The 16,455-nt window shown below is 54.7% G+C and overlaps 6 protein-coding genes across 6 annotated transcripts; 3 read left to right on the top strand and 3 right to left on the bottom strand.

Moving 5' to 3' along the window:
* Positions 1-572: 572 nt before the first annotated feature.
* Positions 573-2,135, bottom strand: CHGG_04093 (uncharacterized protein; the record flags this gene model as incomplete). Its single annotated transcript, XM_001223306.1, has 3 exons — positions 573-901; positions 967-1,228; positions 1,464-2,135. The coding sequence occupies 3 exons, from the start codon at positions 2,133-2,135 to the stop codon at positions 573-575; spliced, it is 1,263 nt and encodes a 420-aa protein (XP_001223307.1).
* Positions 2,136-2,392: 257 nt separating this feature from the next.
* Positions 2,393-3,382, top strand: CHGG_04092 (uncharacterized protein; the record flags this gene model as incomplete). Its single annotated transcript, XM_001223305.1, has 2 exons — positions 2,393-2,612; positions 2,679-3,382. The coding sequence occupies 2 exons, from the start codon at positions 2,393-2,395 to the stop codon at positions 3,380-3,382; spliced, it is 924 nt and encodes a 307-aa protein (XP_001223306.1).
* Positions 3,383-4,028: 646 nt separating this feature from the next.
* Positions 4,029-5,589, bottom strand: CHGG_04091 (uncharacterized protein; the record flags this gene model as incomplete). The annotated part of the gene is made up of 3 exons (XM_001223304.1): positions 4,029-4,484; positions 4,539-5,463; positions 5,519-5,589. 3 exons carry the CDS (start codon positions 5,587-5,589, stop codon positions 4,029-4,031), a joined length of 1,452 nt encoding a protein of 483 aa, XP_001223305.1.
* A 665-nt stretch (positions 5,590-6,254) lies between these two features.
* On the bottom strand, positions 6,255-10,003 carry CHGG_04090 (uncharacterized protein; the record flags this gene model as incomplete). The annotated part of the gene is made up of 3 exons (XM_001223303.1): positions 6,255-7,148; positions 7,235-7,550; positions 7,941-10,003. 3 exons carry the CDS (start codon positions 10,001-10,003, stop codon positions 6,255-6,257), a joined length of 3,273 nt encoding a protein of 1,090 aa, XP_001223304.1.
* Positions 10,004-10,692: 689 nt separating this feature from the next.
* CHGG_04089 (uncharacterized protein) lies at positions 10,693-13,001 on the top strand (the record flags this gene model as incomplete). Its single annotated transcript, XM_001223302.1, has 7 exons — positions 10,693-10,806; positions 11,067-11,239; positions 11,293-11,618; positions 11,893-11,936; positions 12,239-12,477; positions 12,743-12,774; positions 12,829-13,001. 7 exons carry the CDS (start codon positions 10,693-10,695, stop codon positions 12,999-13,001), a joined length of 1,101 nt encoding a protein of 366 aa, XP_001223303.1.
* A 1,055-nt stretch (positions 13,002-14,056) lies between these two features.
* Positions 14,057-15,243, top strand: CHGG_04088 (uncharacterized protein; the record flags this gene model as incomplete). Its single annotated transcript, XM_001223301.1, has 2 exons — positions 14,057-15,024; positions 15,126-15,243. 2 exons carry the CDS (start codon positions 14,057-14,059, stop codon positions 15,241-15,243), a joined length of 1,086 nt encoding a protein of 361 aa, XP_001223302.1.
* Positions 15,244-16,455: the final 1,212 nt, after the last annotated feature.

The following is a 16,455-nucleotide window of genomic DNA, read 5'->3' as shown; positions in this document are numbered from 1 at the left end:
CCAACGTGCTTGCGGTATCAAGCCCGTCTGACCAAAAAACTCCGAAGTCCACCGTACACCGCCATGCCCGTTACTGATTGCGGCATCTGCAGGCTGACAATAATACTCTAAAATTGCTTTTGTTAATACTCCGTCCTAACGACGGTGGAGGATGGTCTCCGAGACTTGGATACGTGTCCCCTTTTAGTAGCTTGCCGTCTCTCTGCATGCGTGAAAGACTGTAAACCTTCTTAAGGGGGATCTGCCGGCCATCATACTGGATGGATGGATGGATGGAATTTATTTCGCCCGGAGGCACTGGGCCTATAGGGCCTTAGCACGCTAGCTACATCCGGATCAGATCGTTTTGCGTTTAACTCGTACAAGCCCCCTACTTCTTCCCTCTTTCTCGCTGCACCATTTACCTCTTGCCTTGGTTGTTGTTAGCAGATCAGCTTGGAGGCTACTTTCTCCAAGTGTTCAGCGTCCTATCTTCAGCAGCTAAAGCGGGACCTGCTGGTTAAGGCTCGTGGTTGAGGCTCGTGGTGTTGAGTGTCGGCTTCTTCTACTGTGACTGGTTTAGACTCTCCTCTTCATTCAGCTCCAGCCTTCCTGTTGCCATTGCGTATTTGATCGTCGCCCGGACTGCCTTCATATCTGGTGACCAATGCCTTGTATCTGATGGCGCTTTCCCTCCCAGATAGAACGAGAGGCTTCCTCGTCTTGCCACTGTGCATTGCAGCATGTCTTCCCTCAGAGCTGTCCATCTCACGCATCGGAAAAGAAAGTGTTCCACTGATTCCCTCGCTTGTCCACAGGCACAAAGGTCTGACTCGACCGCCCCAATCCTGCTCAAAAAACCGTTCAGTCTCGCCATTCCGGTTCGGAGCTGCGCCAATACGCAGGCCTCCCTTCGCTTCAGCTTGTCATAGAGATGGCGCGTGTGCTTGCCTGGTAGTGCTGCGTCCATGGCCTTTGAGAACTTACCCACGCCTACAGGTAGAACTCTTGTCGCCCGTTGTCTTTCCATTGCCAGCCTCATCGCGGTAGACTTGGCCTGGGGTATTTGGGAGTCGGGTGTGCGTCCTTGCTTCGACGCTCTCTGGGCTGCTGCCTTGGCATCTGACCCCAGCGCGAAGTCAATCTCCGCTGGTATCCACAGAAAGTTGACCGAGTTCCCTCTTTGTCGGTGCAGCCTGGCCAAGTCGTAAATTTGCCGTATGATGCTTTGGCCGGATTGCTGCCGCGGCTGTCCAACTGCTGCCAGCGCTGACTGGTTCCTCGTGATCACGGTGATGTGCCTGTGGCAGATGCTAGCCGGTAACTTCTCCAGGGCCATTGCGATGGCTGCTAGCTCTGCTGTATATGGGTTCTGCTCTTCCCTTGTCCCAAGAACAACAGCATAGTTTGTCACAGTCTCGCTAGTTCTGTTGAAGAGAGTATCCCGTGCAAAGGCCGCCCATGCCAACAATGCCCTTCTTTACGGATGAGCTGGTTGCGATCACGATTCCCGAGATTTTGTTGACCATCTCGGCCGCCTTCCCTCGATCGGCTTCGAGCGTCGGTCGTAGGCGAGGTACCCAGGGCGGGACGGCGTATTCCTGGATTGTCTCCATCCGGTCAACTCGTACTCCTTCAGCCACGCGGGCAATTTTCTGCAGCGGAGATACGAATCGTACGGTGGTCCGGACTTTCTTCATGGCAAGGGGATGCGTTCCGGGCAGCGTGTGGATGTTGATCCACAGACTGGCTGCCGCCTGGACGTGTCGTTCTCGTACAGGGTAGATGCTCGCTTCAGCTTCCACCACGGCTGTTGCCGCGGTTCGAAAGGCTCCCGTGATGGCCAGGGCCCCGATCTTCTGCGCCCTGTTCAGCCAGCTCAGTGCTTTTTCCCCGCACGCATGCATCCAGACATTGGCAGCGTAGTCCATGACCGGGGCTACTGTCGCAACAAATAGCTGTCTCGCTGTCCGCGGGGAAAGCATCTTCAGCCTCTTCAGGGCCAGAGCGGCTGCGAGGCCCTTAGCTGCCGTCCTAGCAATGTGCTGCTTGTAGCGGAGTTCGCGATCCATCACGACACCTAGGATTTTCGCACTTTCCTTCGGTTTGACCACTTCGCCTTTGACCGAGAACGTTTGTTCTGAAAATCGCTCCATGTTCCTCGTGAAGTGTATGATGGCTGTCTTTTCGCCTTCAAACTGCGCACCGCTCCGTTTCTCCCAGTCAAGGGCTTTGTCGATGATAGCTTGGATTCCAGTGCGGTTCGACTCCGCTGACGGGCCGCCATCATACTGCCTGTTTAGAACCCCGAACTTTCCTGACTCCTCGCCATTCTAGTACCAAAAACCCAAAAACATCCGGACAGTCTGTTTCTTGTCTCACCAGTCGTCCATCTCATAACAATTTATTCAGAATGAGCATGGCTGTAGCGGAAATCCCGGCCCGCGAGGCCAAGGATGTCGCCAATCTGTTTACAGGCACAGAAGGCATCTATCTTCTGCCCCATCATGCTAAAGAAATCGAGCGTCTCAGGGAACAGCATGCTCTCATTCTCTTCTCTACCGGCAACGTCTTGGTGACGGCACCCTTGAGGCAGCCCAAGATCAGAGTCCTTGATTGCGGTGCTTCAGAAGGTGAGAACAACCAAATCAGGCCTAACACTTTTCCTGCAAGGTCCTAACCCACATTCTCGGTTCCAGGCACGTGGCTCCTGGACCTCCCCCGGCTGTATCCGCAGCACGAATGGTCGCTCCACGGGGTCGATATCGGGTCCTCCCTCTTCCCGCCCAAGGTTGGCCCCTGCGCTGCCCTGGATCTGCGCGAGTTTGACATCCGGTCCCCTACGCCCCCGGACCCGTCCTGGACGCAAGGGTTCGACCTCGTCCACCAGAGGCTCTTAATGTGGGGACTGCAGAAGTCGGAGTGGGCCACGGTGGTGAAGAACCACTTCTCGCTTGTGAAGTCCGGCGGCTGGATCCAGCTCGTCGAAGGCCAGTGGGTGGACCGCGATCACCCCTTTGACCCGGTAACTCATCCCAACCTGGACAAGATGTACCGGATGCAGTGGTGGTGCACGGAAAACTTCGGCATGGACATGTTCATTGGGTACAGGCTGGAAGATCTACTGGAGGAGGCTGGCTTCAAGAACGTGCAAAAAACACAGTACACGCTGGGATACGGCGCCCTGGCCAAGAGCCCCGAGTGGAAGAAGCGGTCGGTCGACATGTGGGTTCACACGTTCCGAGGTTTGGGAGCACTGCTACCCAAGGGTGGCATCCCGGGTGTCCTGAAAGACAAAGCCGAATTCGACCAGTTGATGATCGACTTGCACAAGGAGACTCTGGAGCTGGGTTATGCACCAAAGATGAACTTTGTGATTGGGCAGAGGCCTGAAGAGAGTTGAGGATGCCATTTTCGGGTGACACCATTATTCAGCATGTTGGATGTATTTAGATACATACACGGCGTGTACATATTTGTACATGCCCGGTCCATAGAACAAGTGATGATGCGGGGTAGTTAGATACTATGCAGGGATACTTCTTTGGCATGGCGAGTACTCGTCCGGGTAGTTTGACGAACTAAAATGTATCTGGTAGGTAAAGATATCCCTCACTGCCGAGAACATGCGAGCGCTGAACACTAAGAGAAACCATCCAAGTCCGATGCACTGACCGGGGCAAGACGGTTTCACATGCCGGCCATAGGATGTATCTTCACATGCCCACTGGTAATCGAGAATAGCACTGTTAGGTAGGGTGGATTGTGTCAGCCCTGACTCCTAGTTAGGTACTAGGCCTCAACACTTTAAGGCTGGAAGTAGAATCAGTACATGATAGATTGAACAGCAAGACAACCCATAACGAGGCGGGAGTGATTAACACGTGTGAGCGGACCCATAGTTTACTCTCCCCCTCGGGGAGTCTGCGCCAGGTGCAACAGTCACCTCCGCCCATCCGGCCTGATTGCGTTGTGAGATAAGTGTGTGTGCAACATGAAGCTTTCGATATGCTATTCTATTCATCTATCATGGCTAGATGCCCGCCGGGCTACTCGACTTCCTCCACTTGAGAGACAGCAGCCTTTTCGACATCCACGCTGTTCTCAAAGACTTGAACCCCAAATAGGCGGTCCATTTCCTCGAGACTGAGATTTTTAGTCTCCGGGACGAAGAAATACACCCAGGGTATGGAAAGGGTAATACAGGCGGCGAAGAGGAAGTAAGTTCCATAGCCAATGTCAGCGATCATGTACGGTGTGGCGCGCGCGATCATAAAGTTGAAGATCCAGTGCGTTGCCACGCATATGGATATACAAGCTCCTCGGATTCTTAGCGGGAAGATCTCAGCGGCGATGATCCATGGCACACCCCCGTATGAAAAGCACCAGCCCACGGCGTAAATGTATATCATGACGATCGAAGCGTAACCGCCGGCGCTAACACCGCCCTGCGCCGAGGGCTGCCCAATTTTGATATAGGCCCCGATGAAGAACAGTGCAAAAGCCTATAAGATAGAAAGTTAGAAGAGCGGCATATTCCACAGGGGGATGCGACTTACCATGGCGGCGGCTCCAATCATCAGCATGCGAGTACGCCCGAAACGATCAACAACCCACAGCATCGAGATCATTGTGGCGATGAAGCGCACAAGACCGTAAATTCCCGTTGCAAACAGCCCGTTGTTGACACCGGTAATACCGACAGACTCAAAAATGGTCGGGCTGTAGTAGTTGATGGCGTTCGAGCCCGCCATCTGCATGAAGACGAACAGCACAACGCCGATACTAAGGCGTCTGCGGTTGCTTGGTTCCGCCATCTCACGCAGGGTCGCCTTGACTCCGCTCGGCCCGGCTACGGAATCTTCGTACGCGATCTGGTTCAAGATACCGGTGGACTCCTCCACCATGTACGGGTGGTCTGCCGGGATCTTGCGCAGCTTCTCCAGGACGGCGATGCATGCCCCCGGACCCTTGTGGCGAGCCAGCCAGCGCGGCGATTCCGGCATCCACAGCAAGCCCAGCGCAAGCAACCCCCCAGGGATCAGCTGGACACCGAAGCTGACCTCCCACTGTGCCGAGTCGGAGTCGGAAATGTTCCTTGCAAGCCCGTAGTTGATCCAGAAGCCGACAAACGTGCCGCCCGAGACGAAGCACTCATAGATACCAATCAGCCGGCCGCGGATGGCGGGCGGTGACAGTTCGGCGACGTAGGTGGGGACGATCATGGTGGCCATGCCGACGCCGATGCCTCCGATGCCCCGGCCCGCGAGCAGAGCGGCGTAGGAACCTCTCGCGCCGGTCTGGACTGCGGATCCGGCCACGAAGAAGATGGTGAGGAGCAGCATCGTTTTGAGGCGCCCGAAGCGATCGCTGAACGGCCCGGCGACGAATGATCCCAGGATGCAGCCGGCGATGAGGAGGGATATTACGTTGGCGTGGAATGCCTTTGCATCGTTGTTTGAGGCATCAAGCAGGGCGAAATCTCTGCGCAGTACGAGTCAGTCAACGCTCCTCACCAGAGCATGAGTGCGGTACCAACCTCTTGAACGAGGGCAGGACCAAGGCCGTGCCGATGAAGCCCAGGTCGTAGCCAAACATAAAGGCGCCCATGCTGGATACCAAGGCCAGAAGGTACACGCGGAAATTGTATACCTCCTTGGGCGCTGGGATGGTGAGGTGCTCATTGTGCTGGGAGGCTCTCATCATGGGCGAGCTGCTGTTCGGGCCAGGATGTGCAGGTGACGAACTGTCTGAAGGGACTGTCTTGAGAGCGCCTTTATAATCCCCAGACTCCGATCCACTTTGGCTTAGAGTTCAAGACCCCATGGGGTTGTGGGGAGGAAACGCGGGGGGGCGGAACCACGCTAACTACACGTACAAGGAACGTGAGCCATGCTACTGGGAAGGCGTCTGTAGTTGTAAGTTCCGTGCCGCACAGCTTCCGCGGAACCGTGCTGGTGGTGATCGTAGCCCGCCGAGACTCGGCCACGCTGCGCTGCACACCACGTTCGGGGCCTCCCATTAGAAAGCCGAAGCAAAGGATGTGCATACTCCTGGAAAGATAACTTCCAGGTCCGTTTTAATGAGAGGGAATTCGGTCACGGGTGTTAATGGTCTCCTAAACGTGGGATTTGGCCTCCTCAATAAGGGACTTGCAGACCCGCAAACGTGACTTGCTCTAACTCGTGAAATTCGACAATGCTATGTAGTTTACATCTTATCTACCCCATGTAAAATTCTGTATTTTCATCATGAGACCTTCAAGTTTTGGTGCTTCAAACCGCCTCGCCACACATTTGCCGGCCGTACGCCAGATCCACGACAACTTCACCAGCAAATATCCTCCTAGCCGTCCGAAAAACCTTGGCATATTCAATCCTTACTTCGCCATCGCGACCCAGCTGCCAGCCAATCGCGACTTCGATTTGTCCCGTGGGGTGGCCCACCAGCACCATCCGTTCTTGCTTCTGCAAAAGCTGCACCGCTTCTGATGATACATCACCGTGGTTCCCTGTGCCATCTTCACTCTCCGGGGGGGTTGGAGGCCCCTGTCCAGCCGCGATAGCAGAGGGACGGGATAGTCGGTGGGCCACAGTGCCGGGCACGCAGAGCGCTGCCGCAAGACACACTGCGCCCGTGAGCTGAAGACTTGGGTGAGGTTTCCCCATGCTATACGACAGAACGCGGATATCTTGCTTGCTGCCGTCCTCTGGTGGTTGTAGCAAGGCAATCTTGGGGGTCCCGCGGACCTTGGCGGCATTTTCCAACGTCGATGCAAGGCCATAGCGCACGGCACCGGCCCGTCGTATCTGCTCTACCCAGGCATGGGCGCCGAGTGAATCTGGGGGGGAGGGCAGGTTTTGTGGCAGGCTGCTCTGGTCCACAAAGACGAAAGGATTGGCGGCGTCCAGAAGGGTCACACCGACGTCGTGCTTGCCCACGGATGGGCCAAAATCGATGCGTAGCGTCTCTTCCGGTTGTCCCGTCGGAAGTAAACTGCCAGTCATCCTACCGGCTGGCTCAACAAAGCTGACATCGATGCGGCTCCTCGTCCCGCCGAATCCGCCAATGCGGCAATCGCCGTTCGGCTCGAAGAGACCTGTCTCGTCCAGCTCAACCGTGTCGACAATGAGGCGACCCGTGTTGGTGTTGAAAATGCGCACATCAGCCTGAACTATGTCAACTTTAGGTTCGAGGGAGGAGGAAGGGGGGGGGGGAGGGGGGGGAGGGGGGCGCCAGGGCAGTTGTAACCTACTTTGGAAGCGCCGGGATCTGTCATCACCATGCCCTCATCCACGGCAAATGGGCCTACGCCGGAGACCATGTTTCCGCAGTTTCCCGAAAAGTCCAACTCCCCCCTGCCAACAGGGACCTGGATGAAGGTGTAGTCCACATCCACGTTTCGGTCGTTTGGATCGTGCCACGACGGCAACCTTGGATGTTGTGGAGGAGCCGCCACCGACGCCGTTGAGCTGGCGCAAGTCGTTATCCAAAGACCCCATGGCGCCCAGGATGATGGGTGACCATTCGCTAACATTCCGGGGGAGATCTTCTCGTCGAAAGAACAGACCCTTGGATGTGCCAGCACGCATCATTACCGAGCGTACTGCACAGCGTCGTGTTCTCTCCTGGATGGCCATGGCGAGTCGTGGGAGCAAGCACTCTGCGTAGATAGGGGGTGGAAATGCAGCCGCCGCTAGGATCGCCCCGGACATGCTCTAAAAGCTAAGCGCAAAGTAAAACTAAAAAGCTAAGCGCAAAATAAAACTAGCAACCGCATCCGTGCAAGTGGCAGCGAGGGGCATATCAATATACCTTCCCTCCCTGTGTCTGGCTAGACACACGTCTGCATCTGTGATGCCGCGGAACCGCACGGCTACCGGCACGGCGGGATCCGTTACCAGCTGCGTTCTAACCACCGTCCTGTATCTCATCCGTTGCCCCAAGATTGGTCCCCCCACCAGGCCGGGTCCAAAGCCACACGATTAAAGCCGAACAAGGCGTCGTCCGGCAAGAAGTCGGGGGTGAGAAGTGGGTCTATTTGAGTCTGCCACGGGTCCAGTTGCCGCGGAACGGAAGCTATGCCGGGCGAGGTCAAAGCACCGGCGTTAGGAGCTGTGTACTGGATCGTCGGCTGATTCCGGCCGGTAAGCTCGCTCTGTTCTTGCATGAAACTCTGGATGATGGCGTCCATGTCAAATTGGCGAGACGCAGCTGTAGAAGGATCCTGTCGGGAGCTCGGCGTCATGAGGAACGAATCCGGTCTCCCAGCGGAGATGTTCCCAAAACTGCTGTTTCCCCTCGCCGACTCGCCCCCAGGCCGCGCCATGTCACTGGCGCGCGTGTCTGTCACCATGCGGCGGCTTCTGGGGCGTACTTTTACGTTCATCCGATCGGCAAGATCGATGATGACTTTGGTAGCTTTTCGAACGGCCCAGTTCGTCTCCTGATTTGTCTCCAGAACCCCAAGGCATGTCTGCAGGCAGACGTGCGCTTCGGAGCCGGGCTCGCGCTGGGCCGCAATCCGCACGTGAATGGTGGCGCTCACATAGGTGGCATAGGAGATGAGATATGGCGCGCGGGCGATAGAAAAGGCTCGCTCGTAGGCCTCGAGTAGGTGCACAATGCGCGTGGCAGCCGTTGCGCACGACGCAAAGGCTTCGGCGACCACCGTCTGCGATTCTAGGCGGCCTTCTGAAACAAAGGGTCGGTTCAGGAGGATGAGGAGCACATTGAACATGGCTTGCAGGGACAGTACATGAGGCGGTGGCGTTGGTTTGCTGGCGTGGGCCGAGAGGTAGACCAGGTGCTCGGGGAGTTCGCTGCTCCAAAGCTCAAGCTGCTTCTTGAGCGTCTCAAGGTCACCATGCAGTTGCGAAGGGTGCTTTCGGACACTCTTTTCCGCGTACAGCTTGTTGATGATCTGGTTCATGATAACGCACAGTTTACAGAGCTCGGTAAACGTGGACACGCTGTAGGCGGGACATCCGGGATAGTTGCTCGAGGCGTTGAAAGCGAACGGAGTCCAGTAATCCAGCTCTTCATATCGGTCGCGGAAAACCAGAGGTACCCGTGTGTCGATGTCCTGGAGGCTCGGCGGCCGTCCTTGATACAGCGACTGGATCTTGTCGACGACGAAGGCCCCCCAGAAGACACGCCTATGGATCTCGACATCCTCGTCGGAAAGTCCGCTAGACCCCAAGATATAGGGCCGGTCGACGTGGATACCGAGATCTATCACCATGCGAAAAGCAAGGCCCGCATACAACCACGCGGCGCTGCGTTCGTCGCCAAGAGCAAAGAGCGAGTTGGTCATGACGAGGAGGGCCTGGATGGTAGTGATCTCGCTCTGATCGAGCGCACCCCCTAGAAGGTCCTTCACCCGCTGTCGAAAGGTCCAGCCCGCAGTGCGTACGTCGTCTGGGTCGCGCCGCAGCTCCAGGCGAGGGCTGAATTTAGAAGCGCCAAAGTAGATGGCATTGAGCAGCAACTTGGAAAAATACTTGCCGCCGCAGGCCATATCGCGCATGAAGGCGGGACGATAGGTCAGCAAAAACGAGTGATGCTGACGGTTCCAATGTAGAGAAAGCAGGTGAAGGCCAAGCTCCGGGTCGACGCCGTCGAAGTCAAGCTTTCCGGCCGCGAAGTTGATGGTCTCCATCTGCCGCTGGTGCGCCGCCTCCGCCATCAAGACCTTCTCCACGAGGTCCGGGGGCAATACCCGCTCTGGCGGCTTCAGGGCTCCTCGGCCACAATGTGGGGTAGGCGCTTCGAAGTGTGCACTTGTTGGGCCGTAGTAGTTCGTAGTCGCTGGCCCAGCGGATTGGTTTGCATCCTGGTTGCCATCAAGGGTCTCGGCACTTCGGTCCTGGAAGCCATGACGAGAAGTCTCGCGAACAGTTGGTTCTCCGGCCCTTTCCGTGGGACAGCGGCTGGGAGGCGCAGATGTCACGGGCACGGTTGGATTGGTAGTGACATGAGAACCACCGTTATTGGGGGTCCTGGGACTCTCCCGGGCTACCATGATCTCCGCCGCGGGCGATGCCCCTGCGTTTGGGGTGGTAGGTACCCGGGGCCGCCGAGCTTTCGCCGGTACGTAGACACATTCCTTCCCGTAAGTTCTGCAATTGGCACATTTGGGCTCTTCGTTGTTGCACTTAATCTTGACACGCGTCACCGATGGTCAGCGTTTGCCATGACAGCGAGTCGGAATGGAGGCCCAAACTTTGCGGAGCTTGCAAAAGCTACAGGCAGCTGCCGCCCGCCGTTTCCGGGATCTTTGTGCTGTGGCCACGCTGCTGTTGCTCGACGACATCGTTGATTGTTTCCGCGGCGCGGATTTGATTTTTAGTGAGCTCCATGATTTGTGAGAGACAGGAGGCGACTGAGTTCAATTTCAGGTGGAGTGAGTGGTGGGGAAAGATAACCCGCGGCATTTCGGCACTGGTCAGTGTAGGGCAGGGCCCACCGGGAAGGGTGCTCGGTGGGTAAGGTATCAGATGCCGCGGAAGGTGATGTGTCAAGCAGTGCCGCCTTCCGCGGAATCAACCAGCGGGAAGTAAGTGCTCCATCGTTCAAACCCCAACCCCACAGCGAGCTCTTGTACCTAGCATACCCGCACTAAATAATGCCTTGCGGCCTGCCTGTGAATATGATATCCAGATATGGACAGTCACCTCTTACGCCGCTCATCTCATGGCTCAAGTACTTGCAATGACCACACCCAGGCCTGCGGGGCAGACACAGCGCACCGAGGCCAAGAAAGTGTCCCCTTTGGTTTCCGTGGTATCGGGTGCGGTCGCAGGCGCTTCTGAAGCCGCTATCACAGTGGGCATTAAACTTGTTATTCTCGGGGGAAGACGAGATTGCTGACGAGCTGAGCAGTATCCCTTCGAATTTGCCAAGACCAGGCTTCAGCTAAGAGCGGGTGCAGCTACCCAAAACTTGAACCCCTTGGTTCTTATCAAACACACCGTTGCCGAAGCGGGAATCGGTGCTCTGTATGTGGGATGCTCGACTCTGATCGTGGTTCGTGGACTTCCGTGCTCACCAAGAGCAAGCCATGTATCTACTAACATCAAATCCAGGGCACCGCTCTCAAAGCCGGGGTGCGCTTCATGTCGTTTGATAGCATCAAAAACCATCTATCCGACCCGTCAGGTCATCTCACTGCCACACAGTCCCTCTTTGCTGGCATGGTAGCCGGGGCTCTGGAGAGCGTCGCGGCCGTGACGCCGACTGAGAGGATTAAGACTGCAATGTCAGTAAAACCTACCTTTGCCATCTAAAACGAAAACAAACTAATAAAAACAGGATCGATGATGCCCGGGGTGCAAAGAGATACCGCTCCAGCGCGCATGCCGCCGGGATACTGGTCAAGGAGCAGGGAATCACGACGCTGTACAAAGGACTGTCGTCGACAACGTTGAAACAATGTACAACGTCGGCCGTCCGCATGGGTTCCTACAACATGCTGAAGCAGATGTGGCAGAAGAGCGGGATGCCACAAAACAGCATAACAACCTTCGCTCTGGGTGCGATTGCAGGCACTATCACGGTGTATGCGACCCAGCCGTTTGATACCATCAAGAGCAGGACACAGAGCGCCAAGGGCGCTACCACCTTGGAGGCCGCCACGAGTATATGGATCGACGCAGGCTTGCGTGGACTTTGGAAGGGAAGCACAATGCGGCTTGGCCGCCTGATTTTGAGTGGTGGAATAGTGTTCACCATATACGAAAAGGTTTCGAGCGTACTTATGGCCTGTACAGGGGGTACAGTACCGAGAAGCTTGTAAAGGCTCCAATGGAACCTCGGAGATCAGCTTGGGAGCCTTGAGTTTATTAACGCAAGAATAGATCCCTATAATATACATACCAAGGCCGGACTATGCATTGTCACAACTTGGCATAGTTAAGCCCCAGCTAAAAGGTCCTTGTTCACGTTGTGCTGCCAAGGTTTGTTGATATGCACAATATCGAAAGAGTAGATACTACCTATACACACATGGATCATTTCTCCAGCACCACACCCGGGTATCCCAACGCCCCAGGAACTACGCGTGCATCCGGGACCACAACCACCACCAACGACACCGCCCAAAGATCACCCCTCGGCACCGCCTCAACCATTTCAGTCGACGGTGCGGACGTGTAATACAGTTACATAGGCTGCCTCACGTCGTTCGTAGCATCCCATTTCCGCTACGTTCAGTTGGGACTGTCCATCAGCCACCCGATGTGCCCTACCATACCACTAGAGCGGACAGAAGCGGCGGATGCTGTTGCCGGAAAGGGCGGGACAGGTCCCGGAGACGAATCAAGGGTTGGCGCCCGAGGGGCAGGATGGTGCCAATGTGGGTTGGGTGACGGCCGGTAGGGGGCGGAGGGTTTCTCGGTCCCACGGGCGCGGGGCGGAAGTTAGACGGGGGACAAACGGGTTACTCTGTGTACAGCCCCACCAGGGCCCAAAGCAGGTCGAGGCTGTACCAGCTACGGGGTCTGTATAAAGGCGTTTGGAGATCACAGCCGGTGTCGCGACGATGAAGCCGTTTTCATAGTCCCATTTTGTCTTGGTGATCAATGTGGGATGCGACTGGTTCCGTGAGACGGTTAAGGTGACCTCCTGGTCTGAGAGTTCCTTCACAGAAGCGGCCTTGCAGACGGTATATGTGCTGGGAATTACCGCCGAGTACGTGGTGCCGTCACTGGGGATAGGAGGCGGAACCGAAGGCTGGGCTAGCGTGACTACGGCGAAGTCATAGGCTCTATGACGATGCAAAGGGTGAGCACTTCGGTCAGTTATCAACACGCAGCTGGGACTCAATAAGATGTTTCTCACGTCGGACAGCAGATTGTTTGCACAGTGGTGATGCCCGTATACTCATTCGTCTCGGTTTGGGCGCCCGTCATGCCTTCCGGGCAAGCACTGTATGCGATGTTCGTGAACATGGTGGCTCCGGTGGTGGTCCAATGATTCTGATTGCACGGGTCATCATGGTTCCCATTCCTGGGACGTCCTAGGTAGATAAAAGTGCACACGGGCGGTGAGGAAATTTCTGTGCCGCATGGCCAAATGGTATTAGAGGCATCAAGCCAGAGATTTGACGGCGCATAGCATGTCGGATGCGGTCGGAACGTTGTTGTAATTGTCGCCATGGGTTTCCAGCGTGACAATGGAAACACGAAGGAGTTTGAACGGAAAATTTAAGAAGTAATAGGCAACCAACACCCCATGGGCCGGGTACGGAGCGTCAAATCCTCCTTACTCCCAAAACTACGGAGCGTCAAACCCTCCTTACTCCCAAAACCCAAATCGCCTCCAAAATTTTCACTCGGTTCACCCAACCAGTGCCAGAAGCCCCAACCAAATCCCGATTGCAAACTGAAAACCTGTTGGAAAGGATGAGTAATCAGACTGCCTCAGGCCACCTTGGTAAGCCCCAGGCACCAGACCCGAATTGGGGACAGAGAAAAGGCGGCTTCCGAATCTGCGAGAATCATCAATCAAGAAATCAGTTGAACCCATTCAATTTCGACCCCAATGAACCCCGTGTCCTGCGCTGTGCCAATATTCGTTAAACCCATATAACGTCCAACAAAACCATTTCGCATGCAATTACGGCAACCAGATCATCTCCAGCCACATTACCCCGCCTCCCGCGCATGAAGCTCCATTACGTTCAATCATCCTTGATTGTACCGACGAGCTTGTCGCTAACAATGTCCTGCCCACCACCTCGCCCGCGACTTCGAGACCTGTAAGTTTTCAATTCTAGAAACTAAGTTTCTTGCTCGCTCATCAATCGCGGCTCAAGCAGACCATGGCTCCGAAGCCGATGTCATTCTTCACATACAAAGGGGTCACATTGCCCAATCCTCCCGACCTTCTTAGCAACTGCGAGACAGACATTATGACGACAGCATGGATTGTCAACCAGCTCCGCCATTCTTTTTTCAAGGATTAGTTATTTATTTTTTAAAATCTTACTCTATTTCTTTCCTTCTAAGACACATTTATTTAAGCTTGATTGCGTTCGATCACGCTTGATCGAACCACTCCTGCCCTACCCCACCAGATGTTGGACCCCTTTTGCCCTGTTACCGGCAAACGCCACCCTGTACCCGGCTCCGCCAAGTTCACGGAGGTCTGCAAGAGATGCAAGACTACGCTCCTGCTCGACCTCGTTTCTGACGACGACTCGGATCATGGAATTTCAGCCAATTCTGCCCTAACCCCTGTTTCGCCTGTCGCTATACCTCCTGCCCAACCTAGCCAGTCTGTCCAGCCTACCCAGTCGACTCCTGATATTACAACTACCCCTCGTCCATCTCAAGCGGGGCAGGCACTTACTGGGTTCAACAAAGCTCACTCAACTGCTCTTGCCGAACGCAACTCTCCAAACCCAAACGTCAAGCCTGTTCAACCTTCTCCAGTTGTGATCTCAATTACACTGGAGGTCTTCGCTGCAGATGTGGATGTTGTCACCATCGGGGGGCAGGAGACTCGTCGATGGACTGAAGTTGGCTCAATCAGCTCTTGTCTTCCAGTCCAAGTGCCTCTTGATCAGCACTTTGCCAATCACGAACACATTATCCGGTACTTGCTTGACAATGCCTGCAGGGCCAAGAAGTTTGCACCATCTGAGTTTCGATTCATCGGCAAACTCTCAGCTGGCAAGAACAAGAAAGTATCTGAGATGACTAGCCTTGATCCAGAGAGACCTGTCACATTCCGTGACCTTCACAAGGCAACAACAAATAGGGGGAATGTCAAGCCTGATGAGAATGTGTCTCTGTATCTCCTCAAGGAGAAACTATACCCTGTCGTACGGGAGGAAAGGGAGGACCTAGCTGTCAAGAAGACAGCAAAACGTGCTCGATCAGATACCCAGGGGTTAACAGCCATTGCGTCAAGCTCGAAGCTTGTGGGGGGTCTTTCTGTCTTGTCGAAGAAGGCTAAGTTAGAGCAGGACAAGGTGACAAAGAAGGATCAGGAGGAAAGAGTTAAGGAGGAGCCTGAGACTAGCGAGTCTGAAGCCAATGAGTATAACTCTGACGATGATGATGAGATCCTTATATTTTTCAAAACAGGAAAACGGCCGGTCGGTACAATCTCGAGACAGGTGCGCTTGGAAAGAATGTTAGTGACAAGCTGATCGGTACAATTAAGGATGATCTAACCGGAAGAAGCTTGATGCGCAAGACGTGGCGTAATGTGGCTGAATACAATCTTATTCCCGCTGTTGCATGCGAAGTGGATTAATTGCTGAAAGCGAGGTTTGGTGAAGGTTTGCAGGTGGAACGGTGGGGTGTGTGGATGAAATTCTGAATGCGATTTGGGTTTTGGGAGTAAGGAGGGTTTGACGCTCCGTAGCCGGGTCCCTGCTTTTTTGCCTGCGGCGCTCCCAACGTCACCCCCAACCCCCACCCGCCCAATCTGGCGATAGATGTATCGAGCCACAGAGCCACAACGCCAAGTACGCTAAGTACGCCAGTTCTGTGGCATCCAATCGCTCCTTGAGAAACTCTGGAGGATTCGCCCAGTAAATGAATCGAAGCATTCCTTCTTCGCTTCCTCAATGTACATTGTACAGATTACATCTCAGAGACTCATCAATTGAAGCTTCGCTTCAATAATGAGCCTCTAGGGCAAATTTCTCGTGATTGTCGTTCTCCAAAGCGATTCCAAATCTGACAGCAGCAATGGGTGTCCCACCGAGAGACATTGGGGAGTATCAATCGAGTGACTGGATGTTTAGCGTGGTGGTGGCATATAGTTGGTATCTGACAATGCTACCCTCAAACTAAAGATCTAGGCCTGATCAACCATATTATGCTCATTAGGGGTCGACTGGACTGGTCGGTCTTGGGGTGTTTGTTGGCACCTTCCTCGTTTCCGGAAATGAATCACTGTCGTGTAAGTTCGATTCAGCGGAGGACGAGGCGATGGTGTAAGACTCGGTCAACGGCGGGTCTAAAAGAGGCGAAAAGAAAAATAGTAAAACATAGAGGGAAAGATATCCTGGAAGATAGGAATCGACTGAGGAGGATTAAAGAGAAGAATTGGGGAAAGGAAATGAAAACTTAAGAAAGACAAAAGCAGTTGACCAATATACGGTTGAAGTTAGATGATATCCCAACTGATTATGTATTCCTATAATAGTTAAATCCAGTACTCACCTCCTCCTCAATAACCTATCTATTTATGTATGTAGTTGGAGATCGGCTTTTTTGACCGAGGTCATGATGGAACTCGGCACACGTTCCCGGGCGGGCCCCAACCGGGCAACCCCTCATCTGGCCGCCAGCTCCACGTCCAGTGTCATGCGCAGTGGTATGTGCAACCACCAACCACCCAACCGAGTCAACCCCTGAGCCTCGAATACCCGCGCTGCTGGGTCATGGGCACGTAGTGGTAACATACGATACTAAACCAAGAGCCTTACCACGCCCGACCGACTGAACTCCCAAACAA

The sequence above is a fragment of the Chaetomium globosum genome, genomic scaffold (assembly GCF_000143365.1).
Source record: "Chaetomium globosum CBS 148.51 scaffold_4 genomic scaffold, whole genome shotgun sequence".
In the NCBI taxonomy this organism is placed as follows: domain Eukaryota; kingdom Fungi; phylum Ascomycota; class Sordariomycetes; order Sordariales; family Chaetomiaceae; genus Chaetomium; species Chaetomium globosum.
This window is presented reverse-complemented; position numbering and strand designations above follow the sequence as displayed.